Source organism: Oryx dammah, unplaced genomic scaffold (assembly GCF_014754425.2).
Source record: "Oryx dammah isolate SB20612 unplaced genomic scaffold, SCBI_Odam_1.1 HiC_scaffold_2, whole genome shotgun sequence".
Taxonomy (NCBI): domain Eukaryota; kingdom Metazoa; phylum Chordata; class Mammalia; order Artiodactyla; family Bovidae; genus Oryx; species Oryx dammah.
This window is the reverse complement of record NW_024070186.1, coordinates 154,575,271-154,598,411: the sequence shown is the minus strand read 5'-3', so window position 1 is coordinate 154,598,411 and position 23,141 is coordinate 154,575,271. Positions and strand designations below refer to the sequence as shown.

Below are 23,141 nucleotides of genomic sequence, written 5' to 3'. Positions count from 1 at the left end.
TGGAACACCCAGTCCCTGATGACGACAGCAGGCACCTTCCTGAAGTTTTGTTTTGAGGACCTGTAATGTACCAGGGCCCACACTAAGGTCTTTGTATACAGTTTCTCTGCTAAACCACTCAACACTCCTATAAATAAATATGCATCTTCCCATTTTCTAGATTTGAAAACTGAGACTGACGGGGAGAGAATAAATATATGCTCCAAACCATAAAGATAGATAGTTGTACAGATGACGCAAACTACATATCATGTGTCCTTTTCACTACAGCAAGCTGTCTCCAAAACACTAAGAAACCCACGGAAATGAAGAATCAACTGTAAGAAACATGTGTTGCAGGAAAACATGGCCTCTTGGCCAAAGAATTCACCATACCTTCCCAAAGTCATAGACCTAGTACCCAAAACTATGTTGGCCACTCTTTTTCATTCATTCTCTTTCCAATGGTTTCAAAAGACTGAGTACTTATTTGTGCCAGTTAATCAAGGGATTCACCAATATTTATTATGTGCTCACCTTGTACAACATTGTAATAAATACTGGTTTTTTCACTCTTTCGTTGGTTATTTCCCTATTCAGCCTCAAATATTTTCTTTGCCTTTTATTCAATGAAAGATACAATACCATCACATTATAAACCAAGAAATGTGGGACACTCAGTTGAGTATGGGTGATGTGAATGAAGCCATAACAGTTGGTGAGAAAACATCAAAATGCAAATTTCTCAACTGGGAAGTCAAATTTACAACAGTGTTATCTTGCAAATGTCACCACTTTTTCTAATTTCCATATCAGAAAGATAATTTTCAGAAGTATTTCTCTGGTGGAAGCATATTTCAGACTACAGATACACGTTTTCCTTCTATAATTTAAGAAATTAAGATTAGACATTACTGAACTATGTTTTTTTACAACCTTCTGTATATATGAAGCTCCAACTTACCATATCTGTGCTAAAACAGGCTGAGGTAACCCAGATTGAAAAAAAAAGTTTCTAGCTTGATCACCTGTAAATTAAATGGATAAAGTTTTAGAAGAAAATAGTGGATGACAGAAAACTCCTATGTCAAAATTACAAAAATGAAAGAGGCTAACAATCTAGTAAATACTAAACTTAATACATTTTAAAAGCCAAATGATAAGTTTATAAGTAACAATAAAATGAATACATCAGCATTGACTTTAGAAGGTAACACTTAAAAAAAAGTGTCTACCATTATGTAAGGGTAGACTATGTTAATAAATCTGCTAGTAATTAAAATGGTAACAGCTACATATTATGAAAAAGTGTAGCCACAGGAATCCCCAAGAAACTGACGACCCATACTTCTACTTTACAAAAGAGTTCTTTGTTATTCCCATTTACCTACACTTCAAATTATTGGTACTGCTAACATACTTATGGAGAATGAGTAAGAATGATCAAAAGAATGACATCAATGACTAAGAATTAATAAGTTAAAGAGAACTGAGACAAACATACACAAAAACAAGTCTCCAGGAAATCTAGACTCCATTTTCTCTAAAGCTAATTCCTGAAAAGTAATCAAACAGGAAAGAAACTAGAAAAGGCAAAGTACAAACGAATCTTTAAGGACACAGTAATAAAGAAAATGTTTTTAAATGTTCATATCTCTTAATTTACTCAAGTTTCTCAAGCCAAGTTCAAGGTTAGAATTAAGGAAGTGTTTTTACTCAAGGACCACAGTCCAATGCTACAATTACTTAAAGAATGTGATCCATTAATTTAACCAATTCCTACCAGTGATATGCCTAAAACAGTGACGTGGCATCCATTGAAAACTGCAGAAAGGCTTGAGTGCATTGGAGGAAAAGTAACTGTGAAAATACAGAATCCAGGCTAAGTCAAAATAAGCATAGTATATCTTTGGTCATAGGTGCCCACCTTCACTCTGCATAATAGATTTTCCCCAGATATATGCACTATGGTAAGTAAAAATGTAAAAATACTGACTCCAATTACCAGTAATAAATCCAGATATTGGCTTTAAACTATGGAACTGTTGATCATGCTTTGCTCTTTCCTCTACAGTTATGGCCCAAATATCCAGGCTGCCTACAAGCCAAAGAAAAGACAAAGGAATTATTCAACGAAAAAAGAAAAACAATGTGCTCACACAGCTTCCACAGCACTTATATGGTCAGTATATTATAAACCATTTGATAAATTACCATCTGTTTGTCCTTGGAAGTTGTGAATATAAAGTTAGAAAACTAAGAGTAGTCACATACACAGTACTATGTATATAATAGATAATAATAAGAACTATACAGCATTGGAAACTCTACTCAATACTCTCTAATGTCCTAAATGGGGACAGAATCTAAAAAATAGTAGATGTAAGTCTATGTGTAACTGATTCACTTTGCTGTACAGCAGCAAGTAACACAACACTGTAAATCAACTATATTGCAATAAGATAACTTTTTAAAGGAAAAAAAGAGAGAAAAGTAAGAGTAAAGCAAGCAAAAAAAAAAAGACATTAACATATATTCTTTGTGAAAGTTACAGAAAAATTGAGCTTCACTAAATTAGTATTCTAGTTGATTCCATGAAAATCTTTTTGGAGTGATAAAAATACTCAAATACTAGTAACTTTTATAGAATGTAGATTATAATTCACTGAAACTGATTTTAAAAATGGGAAATGAGTATCCTGGGGAAAAAAAAAAACAACAATGACAAACCAGAGAAAACAGGATTAAGTTCTTCAGTTTCAGCTCCTGGACTGACCAGATATCCCCTCATTTCTGAGACTGTCCTCCCTTTAGGGCTCCACCAGGCCCCTCTGTCCATGGGATTCTCCAGGCAAGAATACTGGAGTGGGTAGTCATTCCCATCCCCAGGGGATCTGCCCGACCGAGGGATCAAACCCATGTCTCCTGCATTGGAGGCAGATTCTTTACCATCTGAGCCACGAGGCGAGCCCACTTTAGTATGAGGTCTCCTCACATGAATTCACCAAAATAACTCTTGATTACATAGGAAAAAGGCTTTCAGAAGTTCAGATGTCTTCCCAAATGGTGGGAACAGACAATACATGAAGGGGCAGGTCTGATATGACAGTGATAGTCAGAGCAGCAATTCATTCCGTCACTGGAACTGTACTTGCTGAAAGCTTTGTATGTGCCAGGCACTGCGACAGAAATCAGGGATAAGAGGGCGACCCAGGCAGATCAGATCCCTCACAGGTCTGACAGTCCTCAACGTCTGTGGCCCTGTCAAAATTCGTCGAGTAAGAGCAAACTCCAACAAACAAACAAACAAAACAAAAATGTGCTCAGTGATTAAGAAGGGGCTCAAAGACAAAACAGAAAATAAAATAATAACATGAATGGTTTTGAAAAGATTGCAGATTTCTGCACTAAGAATCCCAAAGAGACTTTTCCTGATGTGATCACAGGAATGAGGCTTTGGGCTGCCTTACTCTCTTCATGGTGACCAGGTGCGACAGTTGCCAAGAGATACTTTGGCAACCGTATCTCTTTAAAACAAAACAAAACATGGCCAGTAAGGGAAACCAACATTTAACACTTTCCTAAATGGCAACCCACTCCAGTGTTCTTGCCTGGAGAATCCCAGGGACGGGGGAGCCTGGTGGGCTGCCGTCTATGGGGTCGCACACAGTCGGACACGACTGAAGCGACTTAGCAGCAATAATCTTAGGGAAGATTACCTGAAAAGAAAATTTTGTGCAGATTGATGTTTCAAACAGATAAACTAAAGCAAAACAAAAATCCCATGCTTCAAATCCAGTCTTCCAAACAAAGTACAGAATATAAATGACCCAGTCACCTAAACAAATAAATTGCAGAAAACAACAAACAAAACAGAGGTGGGGGGGGGTTCACTAACAAAGCAACTAAAGAGACACATGAACTAATTTTACTGTGTCTTGTTCAGATCCTGAGTTGAACCAAACTGTAACAACAAAAAAAAATAATACCTAAGGAATATCAGGGAAATTTTTAACAGTGACTCGATAGTTGAGGACATTAAGGAATTACTATAAATTTCATTGGAGTGGTAACAGTATCGTAGTTATAGCTTTAAAAGTGTTACCTTTTAGAAATGTCCACTAAAATATTTGTGGATGAAATGATCTGATATATATGCGAGGTGCTCAAAAGAATCCAGGTGAATCAATATTGACCATAAGTTGATTGATAATCACTGAAACTAAGTGATGGGTTGATTATACTATTCCCTCTACTTATGTGAATATTTTAAATCTGCCGTAATACTAAGCTTTTAAAACTACAGTTCCAAAGTAGATTTAAAAAAAAACAAGAAAAAATCTTTGAAAACTTACCACCAAAAGGTGTGGGAAACTGAGCCATGGTTCTGTTACTTTCACCTTGCTAACCGACGCCTGTAATTGAAATGCAACATTTAAGTTCAGGAAAACTTCACTTCTAGGTGCTTATAAACACACTACCAGGCCGTCTTTAATGACCTGAAGACTGACACTAGAGTTAGGAGGTAACACTGCAAATGAAGGTCACAACTAAGGGTTAATTCATTCATTCCTACTCTGCACAGTTTCTTAGTCCCAGGTGCAGTGATGGGCACTAAGGAACGTGGATGAAAGCCTCTAGGGCAACAAGAAACTCTCAGTCCAGTGAGCGATCCTATACTATTATCCCACTCATTGCATTGTTGAATGTGTTATTTTCTAAATCTGTCTTTTCCCTAACCATCACATATACTAGTCTATCTGCTTGATGGCTACAACAACTGCTCTTTTTCACTAACACCAGTACATGCAGTGCTCTGTCTTACCTTCTTTTTTTTTTTTTTTTTTTGGTGACTCTTTGCGACCTCATGAACTGTTATCATCAGCAACAAATGCTGGCAGTCATTTTTCCTGAAACAGCAGCCCCACTTCATTTTTCCGAACACACACACACACACAGGATGTTCTCAGTCCTGTCTGACTCCTTGTGACCTCACGGACTTTAGCCCACCAGGCTCCTCTGTGGAATAGTCCAGTCAAGAACACTGGAGTGGGTTGCCATTTCCTCCTCCAGGGGACCTTCCCGACTCAGGGATTAAGCCCGCATCTCCTGCGTCTCCTGCACTGGCGGGCAGATTCCTTACCACTGAGTCACCTGGGAAGCCCAAGTACACGCTGTGAGGCATGGGGGGAAAAGTAAAATAAAAAAATCTGAATACAAACTACTAAAGAATTTCCATTTGGGGGACTTCCCTGATGGTACAGTGGATAGGAATCCACCTGCCAGTGCAGGAGACACTGGTTAGATCTTGGACTGGGAAGATTCCACGTGCCTTGAAGCAAGTGAGCCGAGGCACAACTCCTGGGCCGGTGCCTAGAGCCTGCACTCTGAGACAAGAGAAGCCACTGCAAGGAGAGGCCTGTGTGCCACGGTGAGCAGCAGCCCCGCTCATCACAACGAGAGGAGAGCCCCGCTCACCTCAACGGGAGAGCAGCCCCGCTCACCTCAACGAGAGAGCAGCCCCGCTCATCACAACGAGAGGAGAGCCCTGCTCACCTCAACGAAAGAGCAGCCCCGCTCATCACAACGAGAGGAGAGCCTGCGCAGCAATGGAGACCCAGCAGAGCCATAAATAAACACATAAAGAGAACTTAGTGGAACATCTGTGAAGTGGTTAGCCTGGAAAACTAACCAGAGCGAAGCTGGGGGGCGGGGTGTACTGTCCCAAACAATAAAAGCACTGGTAGACAAAAAAGACCACAGAAGGGAAACCAGCGGGTTTGTTGTTGTAAAGTGTTAAAGCAGACCACAAGGAAACTGAATGTGGGAAATAAGTAATAGAATTTTGCCAGATAAGTCCTAAAAGCTTTTATTTTTGTACAAAAAAGTCAAGTGTAAGCATTTATCAAATGGAAGTTGAAAGTCTTATATTAAAAAAATAAATCTAACAGTGTGGTTTAAAATCACAGAATAGGAGTGAGTGAAGGCAGAAATTCAACACATACAATGGGATTTCAAGCCATACAACCAGTTCAGCTAAGGTGAGCTATCTATAACAGGGGATAGAGAGCTATCAGTAATATAACCCCCCCCAGCCAAAGACCAGTACAGTGAGCGGTGGGCAAGCAAGCAAAGCTTCATCTGTATTTACAGCCACTCCCCTTCACTCACATTACCACATGAGATCGCAAATAACCGTGGCCTTAGAGGTATGCATGAAACAACTTGAACTCTCCATATGTTTAGGATTGAAGTGAAGGCAGAATATCCTGAGATTGCCATTAAAGCACTGAAAAGCCTGCTTCCATTTCCAGTATCCTATCTTTGCGAAACAAGAGATTATGGAGTAAAGTGGACATAAGCAAGCACACTTTGGATGTCACTGTCTCCCATCATCCCCAGATGGGACCATCTAGTTGCAGGAAAACAAGCTCAGGGCTCCCACTGAGTCTGCATTATAGTGAGTGGGATAATTATTTCATTATATATCACAATGTAATAATAAAAGAAGTAAGAATTATCTTGAAACTGTATTTCCCTCTGTGGAAAAACGGTCTTCCATGAAACTGGTCCCTGGTGCCAAAAAGGTGGGGGACTGCCGATCTACAATGAAAATACACAGGAACGTAGGCATCTACATAAAGGAAACTAGACATGGGTGTTCTTCTCCCTGAAGAATCAGGGATGCAGGGCCGTAGCCTCAGAACAAGTGCAGAAAGCTCACCAGCTGATGCAGTACTTCTGGGGAAGATCAGAGAAGGCAGCACCATGCACACGAGTCTGTCCACCCAACTTTATTAACACTCAGCATTTCTATTTCCTGTAGCCTTTTCTCTATAAATATATAATTGTTTCCTTCTTTTGCACACTTTACATTATACTACATACTTTCCCCAAGTTGGGCTTCCTGGTAGCTCAGCTGATAAAGAACCCCCTCCAATGCAGGAGACCTGGGTTCGATCCGTGGATTGGGAAGATCCCCTGGAGAAGGGAATGGCTACCCACTCCAGTATTCTGGCCTGGAGAATTCCATTGCAAAGAGTCGGACATGACTGAGCGACTTTCACTTCTCCAAGTTATAAAAGACCTTTCATAAACACATTGCTGGACTTACTTATATGTTTTTAGAGTGAGGCAAACATTCCTATATTTACATATAAAAAACAGAAAAACACTCAGACTAAATATTGAACAATCAAGAAACAGTAAATAGTAGTTTGAAAAGTTTGGCTAAACGTTAGGATTTTTAAGCCAAAAGCTAAGACATGTTTGAGAAAAGTCTTTAACCTTTCTTCATTTCAGCTTCAGAAAGGGGAGCTAATCACAGAAAGTTACAAAATAAATATGATTCTGAATTTCAATATTTACATTAAAATTCAGATTTTAATGTATTTAAAGTAGAAGACACCTCTGTAAATTTAAAATGTCACTTTGCATAAAAACTGTTAAAATACATGTTATTTGATTCAATATTTTGCTATCATAAAGGGAGATTACTCAAAAAATATTAAATGATTTCAAAAAATAAAATACAAAATATGTATAATTGGTCTCTAGTGCACTAAAATACAAAAAAAAGGCAAAAATTAATTATGAGGAATAAAATTTCTAAACTCAATTATTGGCACAATTTAAAACTTTTAACTATATTAAATAAACTTTGTAAAACGTCTTTAAAAATAGTTATGTCATATAATTCTTCCTAACTTCCTGGAGGTTTGAAAATTTTCTAACACATTATAAAATTAAAGGTGGGGAATAGGTAAATACAAAAATGAGTGTTGGGATGAGTTAATTCAAACGTGTACTCATTCACAGAAAAAGAAATCCTCACAATTACATAATTCCAGTAATTAGCAGAATTCTAACAACCAAAGCAGGACTTAGTTAACGATTAGTGATTGAAAGACCAAAATGAGATTATGAACATACAGTATCTATTTTTTATTAATTAATGCCCATACTCTCACAAAATCTTGGAATCATCTTATATAAAGAAGCAAACGGCTGAGAGGACTTGGGAGACTGGGGCTGTGCCTGTACACTACTCAACTATGCATACAATAGATAACTGGTGAGAATATGCTGTATAGCACAGGGAACTCCACTTAATGCGCCGTGTGAACTGAGTGGGAATGAAGGCCAAACGGGAGGGGATATATGTGTGTGTATGGCTGATTCATTCTGCTGTACAGAAGGAACTAACAGGGGCTTCCGCCGCAGCTCAGCTGGTACAGAATCCACCTGCAATGCATGAGACCTAGGTTCAATCCCTGGGTTGGGAAGATCCACTGGAGGAGGAAATGGCAACCCACTCCACTATTCTTGCCTGGAGAATCCCATGAACAGAGGAGCCTGGTGGGTGGGGTTGCAAAGAGGAGCCTGGTCCATGGGGTCGCAAAAAGTCAGACATGACGAAGCATAGCACAGCAAAGAAACTAACAGAACACTGTAAAACAACTACACTCCAATAAAAATTATTCTTTTTTTAAAGCAAGAAGGAAAAGTCCCAACAACTAGATAAGCAAAGCCTACAGAAGAGGCAGAGACTTGAACTAATGCTGTGAACATACCACTGACCTATGTTGGTTGCTAGATTCCTAACCAGAGAATACTTGGTCTCAATATTTAAAGATATAATCTTAGTAGAGAAGGTATTTTATGTACAATGGAACATTTATAAGCAAATTAGGCTTATATTCTCCCCACTATTCTTCTTGTTTTTGTTGTTTAGCCACTAAGTGCAGTCCAAATTCTTTGAGACTCCATGGACTGTAGCCTGCCAGGCTCCTCTGTCCATGAAATTTTCCAGGCAAGAATACTGGAGTGGGTTGTCATTGCCTCTTCCAAGGTACCTTCCCAAGTCAGGGATCACACTCTCATCTCCTGCATTGGCAAGCGGATTCTTTACCAAACACTGAGTCTTATCAAATCACAGAGCTTTATCGAACACTGAGCCAAAGAGTGATTCTTTACCAAACCAGGGGAGCCTTAGATTTACAGTATTCCAACAGTTCTAGATTGCAGGCAACTACTTATGCTGCCAGAGAAAGGCAAGCTGGCTAGAAGGTATCAGAAGTCAGAGAGGTATGGAAACAAGAGACCTATTCTTCCTCATATTTAAAATAACTTTATCGCTGGCCTGCATTTTCACACATCTATCATCTACATGCAATTCACAGTGTCCTTTTCTAATATTCAGGCTAATTTATTTGAAATAGATTTTCGTGGTACTAAGGCAATAATGATGACTGCAGCCATGAAATTAAAAGACGCTTACTCCTTGGAAGAAAAGTTATGACCAACCTAGATAGCATATTCAAAAGCAGAGACATTACTTTGCCGACTAAGGTCCGTCTAGTCAAGGCTATGGTTTTTCCTGTGGTCATGAATGGATGTGAGAGTTGGACTGTGAAGAAGGCTGAGCGCTGAAGAATTGATGCTTTTGAACTGTGGTGTTGGAGAAGACTCTTGAGGGTCCCTTGGACTGCAAGGAGATCCAACCAGTCCATTCTGAAGGAGACCAGCCCTGGGATTTCTTTGGAAGGAATGATGCTAAAGCTGAAACTCCAGTACTTTGGCCACCTCATGCGAAGAGTTGACTCATTGGAAAAGACTCTGATGCTGGGAGGGATTGGGGGCAGGAGGAGAAGGGGACGACCCAGGATGAGATGGCTGGATGGCATCACGGACTCGATGGACGTGAGTCTGAGTGAACTCCGGGAGATGGTGATGGACAGGGAGGCCTGGCATGCTGCAATTCATGGGGTCGCAAAGAGTCAGACACAACTGAGTGACTGAACTGAACTGAAGGCAAAAAACTTTAAATTCATTTCTTACAAAAATTTATTTTTAAAATTTTGATGTAAAGTTGCTCAAAAGATTTAGTTTTATGTTACAGGACCTACAGGATAGCAAGGTACAGAAGAAAAATTTTTAATTTCTGGAAATTTGGCATCAATGAAACACTGAGAAAGAAAGTAAAAGAAAACTGTCAAAATATGAGACAAAAATGAAAGTATAAGCAACAATAAAATACCTTGTAAGGTACAAAAATATTTTCAGGAATACACAAAAGTACATAATATATCATGATATTATCTGATATTTGAGAGTTGTGATAGTCTGATTTCAGGCACTGTTCTACTCATATCAACCACGATCAACACCACCACCACCACCCCACCCCATCCCACCCCCTCATTCTAGAATAAAAATGGAAAGGAATCACAAAAATTAAAATTAAAAAAAAAAACTACTCCCCCCATATCTCTTACTTTTGGAGGCCATTACATCTCTAAGAATTCAAAATTAGAAAACCTTAAAAAAATGAAATCTCTATTTCTTAAAAAAATAAAATAAAATAAAAGTCTGCAATGAATGGAAAACAACTGGAAGAGTCTACAGCCTGCATTTTAAGCAAGCCTTACACCAAATTCCAGTCCTGTGAAAAACGAGCAGGAGAGCAAAAGGCAGGATGTGCACAAAGGTCTTTTGAAATCCAGAGAAAAGGTACCGAAAGCCGCACAATTCATGGACAAAGGAACTGACAAATCCCAAACATACAGCCAGCCTGATCAATGTCGAATTGTCATGTCTGAAGTCATGGGCCTCAAATGCAGATTCTAAATGTGTCACTGTTTGAAGTTGAACAAGATGGCCTGTAAGGGATGTGCAGCTTGCTCACGAGTAAGATTTTAAAACTGTATGAAGGGTGAAGAACCCAATAAAAGAGAGAACTGAGTTCAAAGAGACAATGTCAACGTTCTATCTGAAAAGCTGGAGTGAATATTCAAGCTGTCCTCTCAAAAGAGAACAGGCATCCCTCCCGGGTTTCCGTTGTTGAGGGAAGGGGTGGTGGCAGGGGAACGAGGTGAGAAGGGGACGGGTCAGGAGCGGCCAGTGGCCAGCAAGCACCGTCAGGCCAGCTGTCAGCACGTCTCTGGGCAACACACACTGGCATTTCAGATGACGCATCCACTCACCCCTGCTTATGTTCCACAAAGAGAAATGCCAAGGAATCTTGCCTATGGAGCTCCTAAATCACCCTTATTTTAATATTTGCAATAGGAGAAAATTCAGCAGGGAGCAATAAAACCAAAGCATAGCTACAAAGCTGAAAAATGAGGGACAGAAAACAAAAAGACAGAATAAAGGCATTCTTGTTTTAAGAGAGAAATGGAAGTTAACCAGCCCCTCTCTGAAGCTTATTGGCACCTCCAGACCACCAACCAGTTGCCGAGTCACATCTGAGAAGTCAGTCATTAACTTACAGCTTGTCTAACGCTTCTAAGATATCAGATTCTAGAACACTAAGCTGCAGATAGGATAACCATTCATAAAGCTTCAATAAGTGAGGGACTTTATTTCTTCCAGAAGGTCCCATTTTCAAGACAGTTATTAAGAATAAAACAGTTATCACTGGGGGGGCGGGGACAGTATCACTGAGAGGCACTAAAAGCTAAAAAAGTAATTCCTGGAAGAAAGCAGATTACCCCAAATCAAACATCAATAATTTTAAGAATCCATGAGTGGATATGTAAATATACAGGTGATTCACACTGTTGCACAGCAGATACTAACAAAACACTGCAAAGCAACTATACGCCAATTTAAAACAATTTAAAACAGCATAAAATTAAAAACTATACTAAGATACCATCAAAAAAAAGAAAATCAATGAGTGGGAGAGGGGGCATTTCAGACTAAATTTTATTTTAAATATAAATCTTTTGGAATTTCAAGATTATCTGCCAATTAATGAGATTATATAAATTTAATATATTATCAACTCACTTTCCAGTTTCTTCCCAAATAAAAATAAGCGACAAAAAATTGAAAATTTCACGGGTAACTGTAAACACTTATCACATGGCGGGGGAGGAAGTAATGAATTCGGTAATGGGAAAACAAAATGTTGTCCTCTGTGTCGTGGATAAATCCGGTCACTAAAAGGAGACATCTAAAACTTTTCTTCCAAATAAAAACTGAATTCTCAACACACTGCAGGCACAAGCATATTTAAAAGAAAATATTTAATAATAAAATAACCTTCCATGTTATATTACCAGAAATGATATCACCCTGTCTTAAATCAACACACTGTACTGGTTGGCTACTCTCACCTTTATTGCTAAGGTAAATAAGCTATAAACCTCTAAATACAAGCAGCAACCAAGAAGGGTCTTATCAGTTCTGCTTCGGGAACAGTGATGAAAGCTAGGCAGAGAAAAGTCTTAGAGGAAGTCTCAGTTTTGGAAAAGAAGTCAAGAAACTACCCAGAAAGCACCAATTGTGCAAAACAGTGCTGTAACACTGAAAAGAGCAAGAAAGCAGAAAGGCCTCCTGCCAGATTTTTAAGCCTCATTCCACAAAAATAGTGCAACAGCTGCAATCAGATAAATTAAATATGAGTTTATAGAGCACAGTAAAAGAAGAAATGAAAATACGCATGCTGTACAAAAAACAACCATGTGCTAGTATTGATAAACTGCTCTACATTTGAATATATTCATGAAAATGAAATCTGCCTACATGGAAGCTTCGATAGGGCTCTCTTGGTGGCTCAGTGGTAAAGAATCTACCTGTTAACGCAGCAGACTTGGGTTCAGTCTCTGGGGTCAAGATGATCCCCTGGAGGAGGAAATGGCAACCCACTCCAGTACTCTTGCCTGGGAAACCCCATGGACAGAGGAACCTGGTGGGCTGCAGTCCACGGGGTCGCAGAGTCAGACATGACTGAGGAACTGAGCACGAGCACAAAGCTTTAATAATGAGCACACAACTGGGAAGCCAAAGAGCATGTCACATCTTCAACATCTTCAGAGATGCAGTGCGCGACAGTTAGACCAACTAACTGTCCTGATGCCAGCAAGTGGAAACCTCAAGGGAGTTTTGTTTCAATCTCTTATTAGAGTCTGTGCTAAGGACTGGTAAGTGTTTACCCAATCAGGAGATAAAGGAAATCTATAGGGCTACCTATTAATAATCTCATCCATGCACAGATGCTGGCTGGCTCCTGCTACAGCTGAACGTTAATTTACCAACAGGTGAAGAATAGCCATGAAATTAAAAGATGCTTGCTCCTTCAAAGAAAAGCTATGACCAACCTAGACAGCATATTAAAAAGCAGAGACATTACTTTACTGACAAAGTTCCATCTAGTCAAAGCTATGGTTTTGTATGAATCTCCGTCTAGTCAAAGCTAGTCATGTATGGATGTGAGAGTTGGACCATAAGAAAAGCTGAGCAACGAAGAATTGATGCTTTTGAATTGTGGTGTTGGAGAAGACTCTTGAGAGTCCCTTGGACTGCAAGGAGATCCAACCAGTCCATCCTAAAGGAAATCAGTCCTGAATATTCATTGGAAGGACTGACACTGAAGCTCCAATACTTTGGCCAACTGATGCGAAGAACTGACTCCTTTGAAAAGACCCTGATGCTAGGAAAGACTGAAGGCAAAAGGAGAAGGGGACAACAGAAGATGAGATGGTTAGATGGCATCACTGACTCGATGGACATGAGTTTGAGCAAGTTCCAGGAACTGGTGATGGACAGGGAAGCCTGGTGTGCTGCAGCCCATGGGGTCACAAACAGTCGGACACAACTGACGACTGAACTGACCTGAAAGAACAAGCGATGTCCAAAGAAAAAAAGCCTTACTGCAACATCAATGAAAAGTGCCTGAGTGCCATGAATGAGAGTAAAGGACAATACAGTCATCACAAAAGCCAACCGTGCCCTGGTAGGCGACCCAAAGGGTGTCTATGCAGGACAAGATTTATGACGCAAGGAACTTTTAGGGCTGAAAAACTATTCAGTGACATTAGCATCACTAAACACTCAGCAGACTGCAGCCAACAGAACACCAGAGCGTTTGAGGAGACAACAGATACATGATTCAAATCTTTAATTTCACTTCACTTGACTGAATTACACTGAAATATATTTAAGCCTGAGGAAAAAAAGACAAAAGCTGAAAAGAATCCTGGTCATCATTTACTAAGGATTTCACTCAATTTAAGTGGAAGTGGCTAGCTGTACCATTAAAGTACAGAAAAGAAACTTAAAAGTTTCTGTTAAAAATCACAAATACACTGTGCTCTGGAATAAAATTGAAAAAGAAGAAAATTCCAAGTTTTCTCAATTTCATACTTTCTTTAAAAAGGTTCAATTTCTTATAATATGAAAAACCTTAGAGAAGCCACTTTTATTCTTAAAATGCAAATTCTAGTTCAGTTTATCCAGAATTACAATTGAAGCATGTTTCCACATGTAAAGTTGACTGCATTTGATTTAAATGTTGTGGAATCCAGTAGAGCTATTTATAATTCCAAATAACATTCAAAAGATTTTGAAAAGATAACTATTGTTACTGAAGGGAAGAAAAGTTAATTTATTCAATATGCAGTTCACTGATTAACATTCATCTGTGTGGACATTATTAAACTAACCCTTTTATTTCCTCTCTGACAAAGCTTTTCTTATTTCCTTTACACCCCATCCTTTAAAATGGACCTTACAAAGTTTTTGTCAAATGGAAATTTTAATTGAGAATTTGAGCCAACTTAATTAAGGTCAATCCAGCGTGGAAAGTTCACCACAAAAGAATGAAACCTCAAAATAAGTAAGTTTATAATTGCAGATTTCCAATATTAATAACTGTAACAACTAGAGCCCCCTCTCCCACTGCTGGTGGGAGGCCAAACTGGTATGTCTCCTTTGGAAAGCAATGTGACAATAATGTTCCAAGAGTGAAAAAATGTTCTTTACCCATGTAACCAATAATTCAACTCCTGGGAATGTGCCCTAAGAAAATAGTTAAATTGTCCAAAGCTGTTTACTGTGACCCCTTGTGGTCCAGTGGTTAAGAATCTGCCTGCCAGTGCATGGGTTTGGTCCCTGGTCTGGGAAGATCCCTCCCACCATGGAGCAACTAAGCCCCAGGTGCCACAGCTACTGGGCCCATGCTCTGCAGCAAGAGCAACCACCACAGCAAGGAGAGAGCAGTTCCCGCTTGCCGCAACTAGAGAGAGCCCACAGGCAGCAACTAAGAGCTAGGGCAGCCAAACACAGGGAGATAAAATGTTCGATAAACTGAACAATTGTCTTTTATCTTCAGAACATCTGAACATTAATATTTTCTCCCTTCTGTGGTTATATTTCAATAGGTGAGATCCAGGAATTTGACTGAAAAATGTTATTCTGCTGTGTATAGAAAAACAGAATTGTATATAGATAGATAAATGGTCACACCATCTATCTGGAATTCTAATAAAGCTGTCAACATTTAAATCTCCCTCCTTCTTGCCATCTGAGTATGTTGCTGCAGTGGAATTCATGGCCCTTACAACAGCACCGGCAGCAGCAAGGACAGGAGTGATTCTCAAAGAGAGGCAGACTTTACTGACTGTGAGAGTAGGTTAGCAAGAATTAACTGAGCGTCACAGGCACAGTCCATTCAGAAAAGGATCACCAGCTTCAGGCTGGCCGTGGATCTTGTGGAAGTTATTTAGACTATTTCTAAACTTTAGAGTCTTTATCTATAAAATACAGATAACAACAGTACCTAGTTTACTGACAAAAAAAAAAAACAAAAAAACAAACTCATCATGACCAAGACTCTCTCCCTGATCAAACTTTAACCAGGCTCCTCTGAGCCCCCTTCTGGATGAGGGCTCCACCTTGGCCCTGCCCTGTCCTTTCTCCCTAGCCCAGTTTAGCAAGAATCCTCTAGCCGTTTACCAGAGCATCCCTACCTGGGATAAATGATTACATCTGATAACTGATCAAGTCCCTCAACTCCAACTTTTGATGTTCCAGTCCTGGGCTTGCCCTTTGCAACATTCCCGTTAGGTCAACATAGCAAGAATCCCCCAACCCATGAATGCCTCCTTTTAATAAATTTCCATCCGCCGACCACCCCCCTCCCACGCCCGCCCGCCGCCCTCATCCTGCCCCTTGGCTATAGATCTCCACTAATCTTTGTTGTACTCAGAGTTGAGTTGCAGCTCTCTCCTCTGTTGCAACAGTCTTCAATAAAGTCTTCCTTACAATTTTAACAAGGCTCAGAATAAGCTTTTGTTTAACAAGGGGAAATCAGTGTGAATGGAAATAAAATGCTTGGAACATTAACTTACACACTTTTGTTCAGTCATGATTATCACCCAGTAAACATAAAAGACTAACTTAATGTTTAAAGGCTAAACTGTTCAGCTTAAATCAAGTAATGGCTACTGATTACACAACGGTTTTTACTTTTTTTGGCTGTGCTGCGTGGCATAAGGGATCTTAGTTCTCCAACCAGGGATTGAACCCATGCCGCCTGCAATGGAAGTGCAGAGTCTTAACCACTGGGCCTCCAGAGAGGTCCCACAGAACTGTTACTGTGATAAACATAAAGACCCACAGAGAGCAACATCTAGGTGCTGCCTCAGAGAGCTCAAATTTAGAACAGGAACAGAGAATCACTCTGAGCGTGCTTCATACAACAGTGCACGGTGGGTCAGGGTACAAACTCAGCAGAGAAGAGAAACGGATGAACTGAGTGTAGTGGAAAGGTCACCAGATAGGCTCTGAAGGAGGAAGACAAGTTGCAGAATCACTGTCAAGGTGGAAGGTGAACACTCAGGAGGAAGGAAACCACCCCAAGGGCAAAGCTGTAAAGGTGGAGCTGAGATTAGACTATGCCCCACTGGTAACACCTGGGCAAGGGAGCTAATGAAAGATTTAGCAGGAGCGGGCCAGGATCAGATTTACCTTTTCCAATTTACTTTTTCCGGTTTGTGTCCCTCTGGCAACTAAGAAGCAGGATTGGGGAAATGGCAGTTAGAATCCAAATAAATGCATACTACGGAATTGGCAAGAAAACATAGACACTGCCCGTTAACAAGAACAAAACTGACAAGGGGAAAAAAAAAATTGAGCACAGATACAGTTTGTAGAAATATACCAAAGGAAAAAAAGACACAAAATTAATATGTCATCATTAGGCAACCTTAAGGATTTTATTTATGGTACAGCTATTACAAATTGGTAACTATTAACTACTGAACTATTCTTACAAAAGAACTAAATTTATCCCCTGCAGAACTCTACCCATACTCCCTCTCTGTCTTCCCTTCTTGACCTGGCTAATTCATCTTGCTATTCTAAACTCAAGCCACATGTCCTCTTTGAAAGTTAGAATGCTTTAAGTGGACTTCCTCTACTGTTCTTCTTGCATGCTCTAAGCTTAGGTCTAAATCCACTGTCAACTGTTTGTTTAGTATGTGTTCCTGAGACAAGACTTTGGTCCCTTGAAAACGAGAACCTGTTTCTGCATTTCTAGCCCTGTTACATGGTTCTAGCCATGTAATGACATGAATGACACGCAGTGTATACTGAATGAATGGGTCTTAGAACAAATGAATGAAGGCTGAAAACTCCATGGGGTCACTCTTCCACCTTCAGTGGTCACCTGAATAAATTGAGAACTAAACAAGGAGTCTTTCTGCAGTCAGATTTCTGATACACTGTATAATCCTGCAACTCTTAGGAATCAAACTAACTTCAATTCTCCAAAGTGCATAAAGAAGACTGAGCGCTAAAGAATTCATGCTTTTGAACTGTGGTGTTGGGAGAAGACTCTTGAGAATCCCTTGGACTGCAAGGAGATCCACCCAGTCCATCCTAAAGGAAATAAATCCTTCATATTCATTGGAAGGACTGATGCTTCTGAAACTGAAGCTCCAATACTTTGGCCACCTGATGTGAAGAACTGACTCCTTGGAAAAGACCCTGATACTGGGAAAGATTGAGGGCAACAGAAGGAGATGACAGAGGATGAGATGCTTGGATGGCATCACCAGCTTAATGGACATGAGTTTGGTCAAACTCCAGGAGAGAGTGAAGGCCAAGGGAAGCCTGGCATGCTCCAGCCCATAGGGTCACCAAGAGTCGGACACGACTTAGTGACTGAACAACAATAACAAAGCAAAAACCAAGTGTCTATTTCAAAAGTTCCACAGAATACAAAACATCCCAAGAAAGACAACAGAAGTCAGCTTGCATGTCACAGTACTACATTCAGTTCAGTTCAGTTCAGTTCAGTCGCTCAGTCGTGTCCGACTCTTTGCGACCCCAGGAATCGCAGCACGCCAGGCCTCCCTGTCCATCAGCAACTTCTGCAGTTCACTCAGACTCATGTCCATCGAGTCCGTGATGCCATCCAGCCACCTCATCCTCTGTCATCCCCTTCTCCTCCTGCCCCCAATCCCTCCCAGCATCAGAGTCTTTTCCAATGAGTCAACTCTTCGCATGAGGTGGCCAAAGTACTGGAGCTTCAGCTTTAGCATCATTCCTTCCAAAGAAATCCCAGGGTTGATCTCCTTCAGAATGGACTGGTTGGATCTCCTTGCAGTCCAAGGGACCCTCAAGAGTCTTCTCCAACACCACAGTTCAAAAGCATCAATTCTTTGGCGCTCAGCCTTCTTCACAGTCCAACTCTCACAGCCATACATGACCACAGGAAAAACCATAGCCTTGACTAGACAGACCTTAGTTGGCAAAGTAATGTCTCTGCTTTTGAATATACTATCTAGGTTGGTCATAACTTTTCTTCCAAGGAGTAAGCGTCTTTTAACTTCATGGCTGCAGTCACCATCTGCAGTGATTTTGGAGCCCCAAAAAATAAAGTCTGACACCGTTTCCACTGTTTCCCCATCTATTTCCCATGAAGTGATGGGACTGGATGCCATGATCTTCGTTTTCTGAATGTTGAGCTTTAAGCTAACTTTCAGTACTACATTAGTCACTCTAATTTTCACATCAATTATCTGGAGTTAAGACAGAAATTCCTAAAACATATTCCAACTAATGAAGCTGATGCTTAAACATACGCCTTTTCAAGAAAAAAAATAAAGCTTCATAGTTTTATTGAAAACACTGGTGACTTTTTACTTTTTTTCTTAATTTAATATTTCAAGAGAGGTGAAGCAGCTTCTTCTTATTAAATAAAACAGGCAACCATGCTCTAGAAACTTGCTTTTTTGGAAGCAACAATCAAACCCTCCTAAGGTTTCTCTTTATCTGCTCAGAGCACAAGTTTCTCTTAAAAAGTCTTCATTGATTCGGCCCTAAAATCAAATAAATTCAGCTTAACATCAGAGGCTTCCTCTGCTTATTTTATTTACTCAGTACCAAAGTACATTGTCACTGCTTTTTAAGGACCTTTTCAAAGCCAGGCAGTTGTCACAGGGTGCAGACAATTCAAGTTGTAGAACACAATGAGGGCCACTGACAACTGCCCTGTCTATACACTTATGCCTCCTGAGCAACTCCTCTCACTTGTTCTAAAAAGTTAATTCATTTCCAAATGAAATTAAAAGACACTTGCTCCTTGGAAGAAAAGTTATGACCAACCTAGATAGCATATTCAAAAGCAGAGAAATTACTTTGCCAACAAAGGTCCATCGAGTCAAGGCTATGGTTTTTCCAGTAGTCATGTATGAACGTGAGAGTTGGACTATAACGAAAGCTGAGCGCAGAAGAATTGATCCTTTTGAAATGTGATGTTGGAAAAGACTCTTGAGAGTCACTTGGACTGCAAGGAGATCAAACCAGTCAATCCTAAAGGAAATCAGCCCTGAATATTCATTGGAAGGACTGATGCTGAAGCTGAAGCTCTAATAATTTGGCCACCTGATGAGAACTGACTCATTGGAAAAGACTCTGATGCTGGGAAAGATTGAAGGTGGGAGGAGAAGGGGACGACAGAGGATGAGATGGTTGGATGACATCACTGACTTAAGGGACATGGGCTTGAGTAAACTCCGGGAGTTGGTGATGGACAAGGAGGCCTGGGGTGCTGCAGTCCATAGGGTCACTAAGAGTCAGACAGGACTGAGGGACTGAACTGAACTGAAATGTGACAGAGACTAACCCTTTGAGTAGGTCAACATAGCCATGTAACAAAGGGGACCACCCTGTGGGAAAGAGAAACCTCTGGGTTCCCTGAAGAACCACTACCCCAGATCCTCAGACCCTCAAGTTCTGTAAACTAGAAACATCAAAACCTAAATATACCATGGCTCATCTCCTTATGGGAAAAGCTCACGCCTACAGAAGCACTGAGGTGAGGCTGAGGAATCCTTTAAGTAGTACCAAAGTTTGAATTCTTCAACCCGAACTATGTACAAGGTTGGAGAACCATTGTTGGGACTCAGAGCAAATGAATCTTCTGTGAAATGCACATGACAGTGAAAAGTGAAAGTTGCTCAGTGTGTCCGACTCTTTGTGACCCCATGGATACAGTCCATGGAATTCTCCAGGCCAGAATACTGGAGTGGGTAGCCTTTCCCTTCTCCAGGGGATCTTCCTGACCCAGGAAATGACCCAGGAATTGAATCTCCTGCATTGCAGGCAGATTCTTTACCAACTCAGCTATCAGGAAAGCACGTGAAGTTGGTCCACACTTTTCTCAAGAATACAATCCAAACCAGAGATGGAGAATGATTTCATCCATAAGCACACAGTAAGTCCAGAAAAATGGAGGAGTCTAGTGACACGGCCCTTGTCACAGATCTGCTCGGTTAATGCTTGCCACCTAATGCAAAGGACTCATTCTGACTTTCTGAGACAGCACAAAGCTTCCCTGAAGTGGTTAGCCCAGTAGATCACCCACCCTGAAGTGCAAGACATAAAATATAAGGTGGGGGAAGGGAGAAGACAAAGATCACATTCAAGACAGCCAGGCAGCAGGCACACTGATTGAGACCCCCCAGTCCCAGACAGTGCGACTGGCACTGCAAACAGTAACTCTATCCTGAAAGGGGAGAGGCCCGAGGACACAGAGGGGAGCACTTAGTGCGGTTCAAATGCCTGGCCTTTAAGCAAGCCATCTACCCACACTCACCACTGTGCACTAAAAACAGGACACAAGAGGGCTTTTATAGCATCCCCAGCTGCTAAAAATGTTAAGAAAACCAATTTCAAAACACACAGCAGAACCTGTATACTGGGAAAAGAAAAAAGCAATATGTGCATCCAGCGTCAAAAACACAAATCAAGAAAAATGGGATGTTCATAATAACACCTCACTTTTATATAGCTCTGATCTGTGAAGCAGTGCAAATATTTTTGCAAATTAAAGAAAAAAATCTAATTATACGACTTATAACAACATCCCTGTGAAATAGGTGGAATGCAAATATAATTACTTCTGTTTAGCTACAGAAGACAAGTAGACACATATTTAATCACACACAAGTCACAGTCCTGATCGAACTCAGTCCAGGACTTTCCTTCATCATCCCATACAGCCAAGTTACCAGTAACTTGAGTGATCTTAATAAAGTAAAATATAAAAGTGAACCCCACAGTTTTCTATGCTCAAGAACTAAATTCTAAGAATTAACAATTAAGTCAAAATTGGTTTTAGTTTTAGAAGGAAAACAGTTCCAGAATTCTATTTAACCTGTTGAATCTACTTTTTAAAACTTTCTTTGAATCTACTTTTTCAGGAATCAAGAAACCATTATGATAATGATTATTAAAGCCACTTAAATTTAGAAACCATAGAGAAAAGTGAAAACTCGGTTTCTCACACTCACCAATATAAACATAACAGTTTTACGCCTCCTTCAAAGGACACAAGGAATTCAGTTTAAAGTGCAAGGTCAAAGTATACAAAAAGACACGCTGCCCTGGGAAACCAATAGATTTAACAACAAAAGATGAGTCAACCAATACTTGCAGATCTCAGGGTACTTGAAAGAATATTTTATTTTGACCCAGGAAAGGAATTAAATTATCCCACTGATGGCTAGGAAAAGAGATCACCTTTAAGTGCTTCATTTGTGCTTTTTAAAAAGCTATTATTATGAGGTGCTTTTAAAAGCTAGTATATTATTACGGCATTAAGGGGCACTTCCTAAATATATCCAATATAGCTAACTCCTCTCCAAGCCAACTCCTGGTGAAATAATTCTTTCTTCCCTTCAATGCCATTTAGATAAGGCACAGACAAGGCAGTACAGGATAACTAAACCTGAGCTTGCTACAGGAATTTCCAGATAAGAACGTAAGAACTCTGCAAATACCTGGCATTTGAAAGACAAGAGAAACTGGAAGAAACTATCCAGAGAGAATATGAGCTCCTTTCTCACAAGGTAAGCTCTTCAATTAGAGTCTGTCTCCTTATAAATTCTGTTCAGCCCTGAGAGACTAAGCCAGTGCCAAGAAGGAAAATGGCTTCCACTGTCACTATCAAAAGCAACGCACTCTAATGAAACCATAGGATGTCTACAATCTGTTTCAAAATAATCTAGAGTCGGGCAGGCGGGAAAGATGAAACAACACGGACCAAGAATTAACACTTACTGAAGCCTGATAATGGGGGTTAGTGGTTGGAATTTTTCATAATAAAAGGTCAAACAGAGAAACAGAAGAAAGCACATTTAGAAAGCAAATGCCTCTCAGCTAGCCTATTTGTGTAAAGCCAGCTTATAGAAATGCATAACTGAGAACTGAAAAGGAATGTATTATGTCAAAACTTATTTAAATTCTTGGTAGTTATAAAACAATTAGGATGACCTATGGTTTTTCTGTTATTCACACAGGTGTGAAAGGATGAATTAAGAAATTACCTGTTTCTACACTGCTATGTTTTCTCCTTTATGTCACTGCAGTTAAGCCTGATTAAAAACAATGACCCATCTTTTTTTCTCTTCATTCTGACAAAAGATACTCTAAAATGAAGGAAATTGAGATACCCTGGGGAAACTGTTTCTACCCCCAATCTAGGCTTTTAATAAAGCTTAGCAAATTTTAAACTACCCTTTACATGTTTCTAAGAGTTAAGCTTCAATTAATTAAGCTGATTTTTAATATATTACTTTAATCTTGATAAATATTCTCATAAATCATGTTAGCACATATTTGGAAATTTTCATTCTTTTAAATTCTGCTCAAAATTGCAACACAAAAGAGACCAAAGGCCTGATGTCTTTTATTCAACAGAATCGGCACTTTCCGATGAGTGCCATCAACTCCACTTTCGCCTGCAGAGTTGATTTCAGACACTTGACAACCAAGAGTAATGTCTGACCTGTGAGCCGATCTTAATAATGGACACTTTTTATTTTTTTTAAGGAGACAAATGTTAGATAAGTAATCACATGGAA

The 23,141-nt window shown here is 39.9% G+C and overlaps 1 protein-coding gene across 8 annotated transcripts in view; it reads right to left on the bottom strand.

Annotated features, from left to right (window-relative positions):
* ITSN1 (intersectin 1) overlaps positions 1-23,141 on the bottom strand; it is a 241,501-nt gene that overhangs the window by 167,091 nt on the left and 51,269 nt on the right. For all 8 annotated transcript variants that reach the window (XR_005718999.1, XM_040228484.1, XM_040228497.1 and 5 more), the window contains exons 2-4: positions 4,335-4,394; positions 1,985-2,077; positions 944-1,007 (exon numbers count right to left, since the gene is read on the bottom strand). Coding sequence is in view for 7 of the 8 variants with exons in the window: in XM_040228484.1 (XP_040084418.1) it covers positions 944-1,007; positions 1,985-2,077; positions 4,335-4,362 (185 nt within the window). In the remaining variant the exon portion in view is untranslated. The remainder of the gene's footprint in view (positions 1-943; positions 1,008-1,984; positions 2,078-4,334; positions 4,395-23,141) is intronic.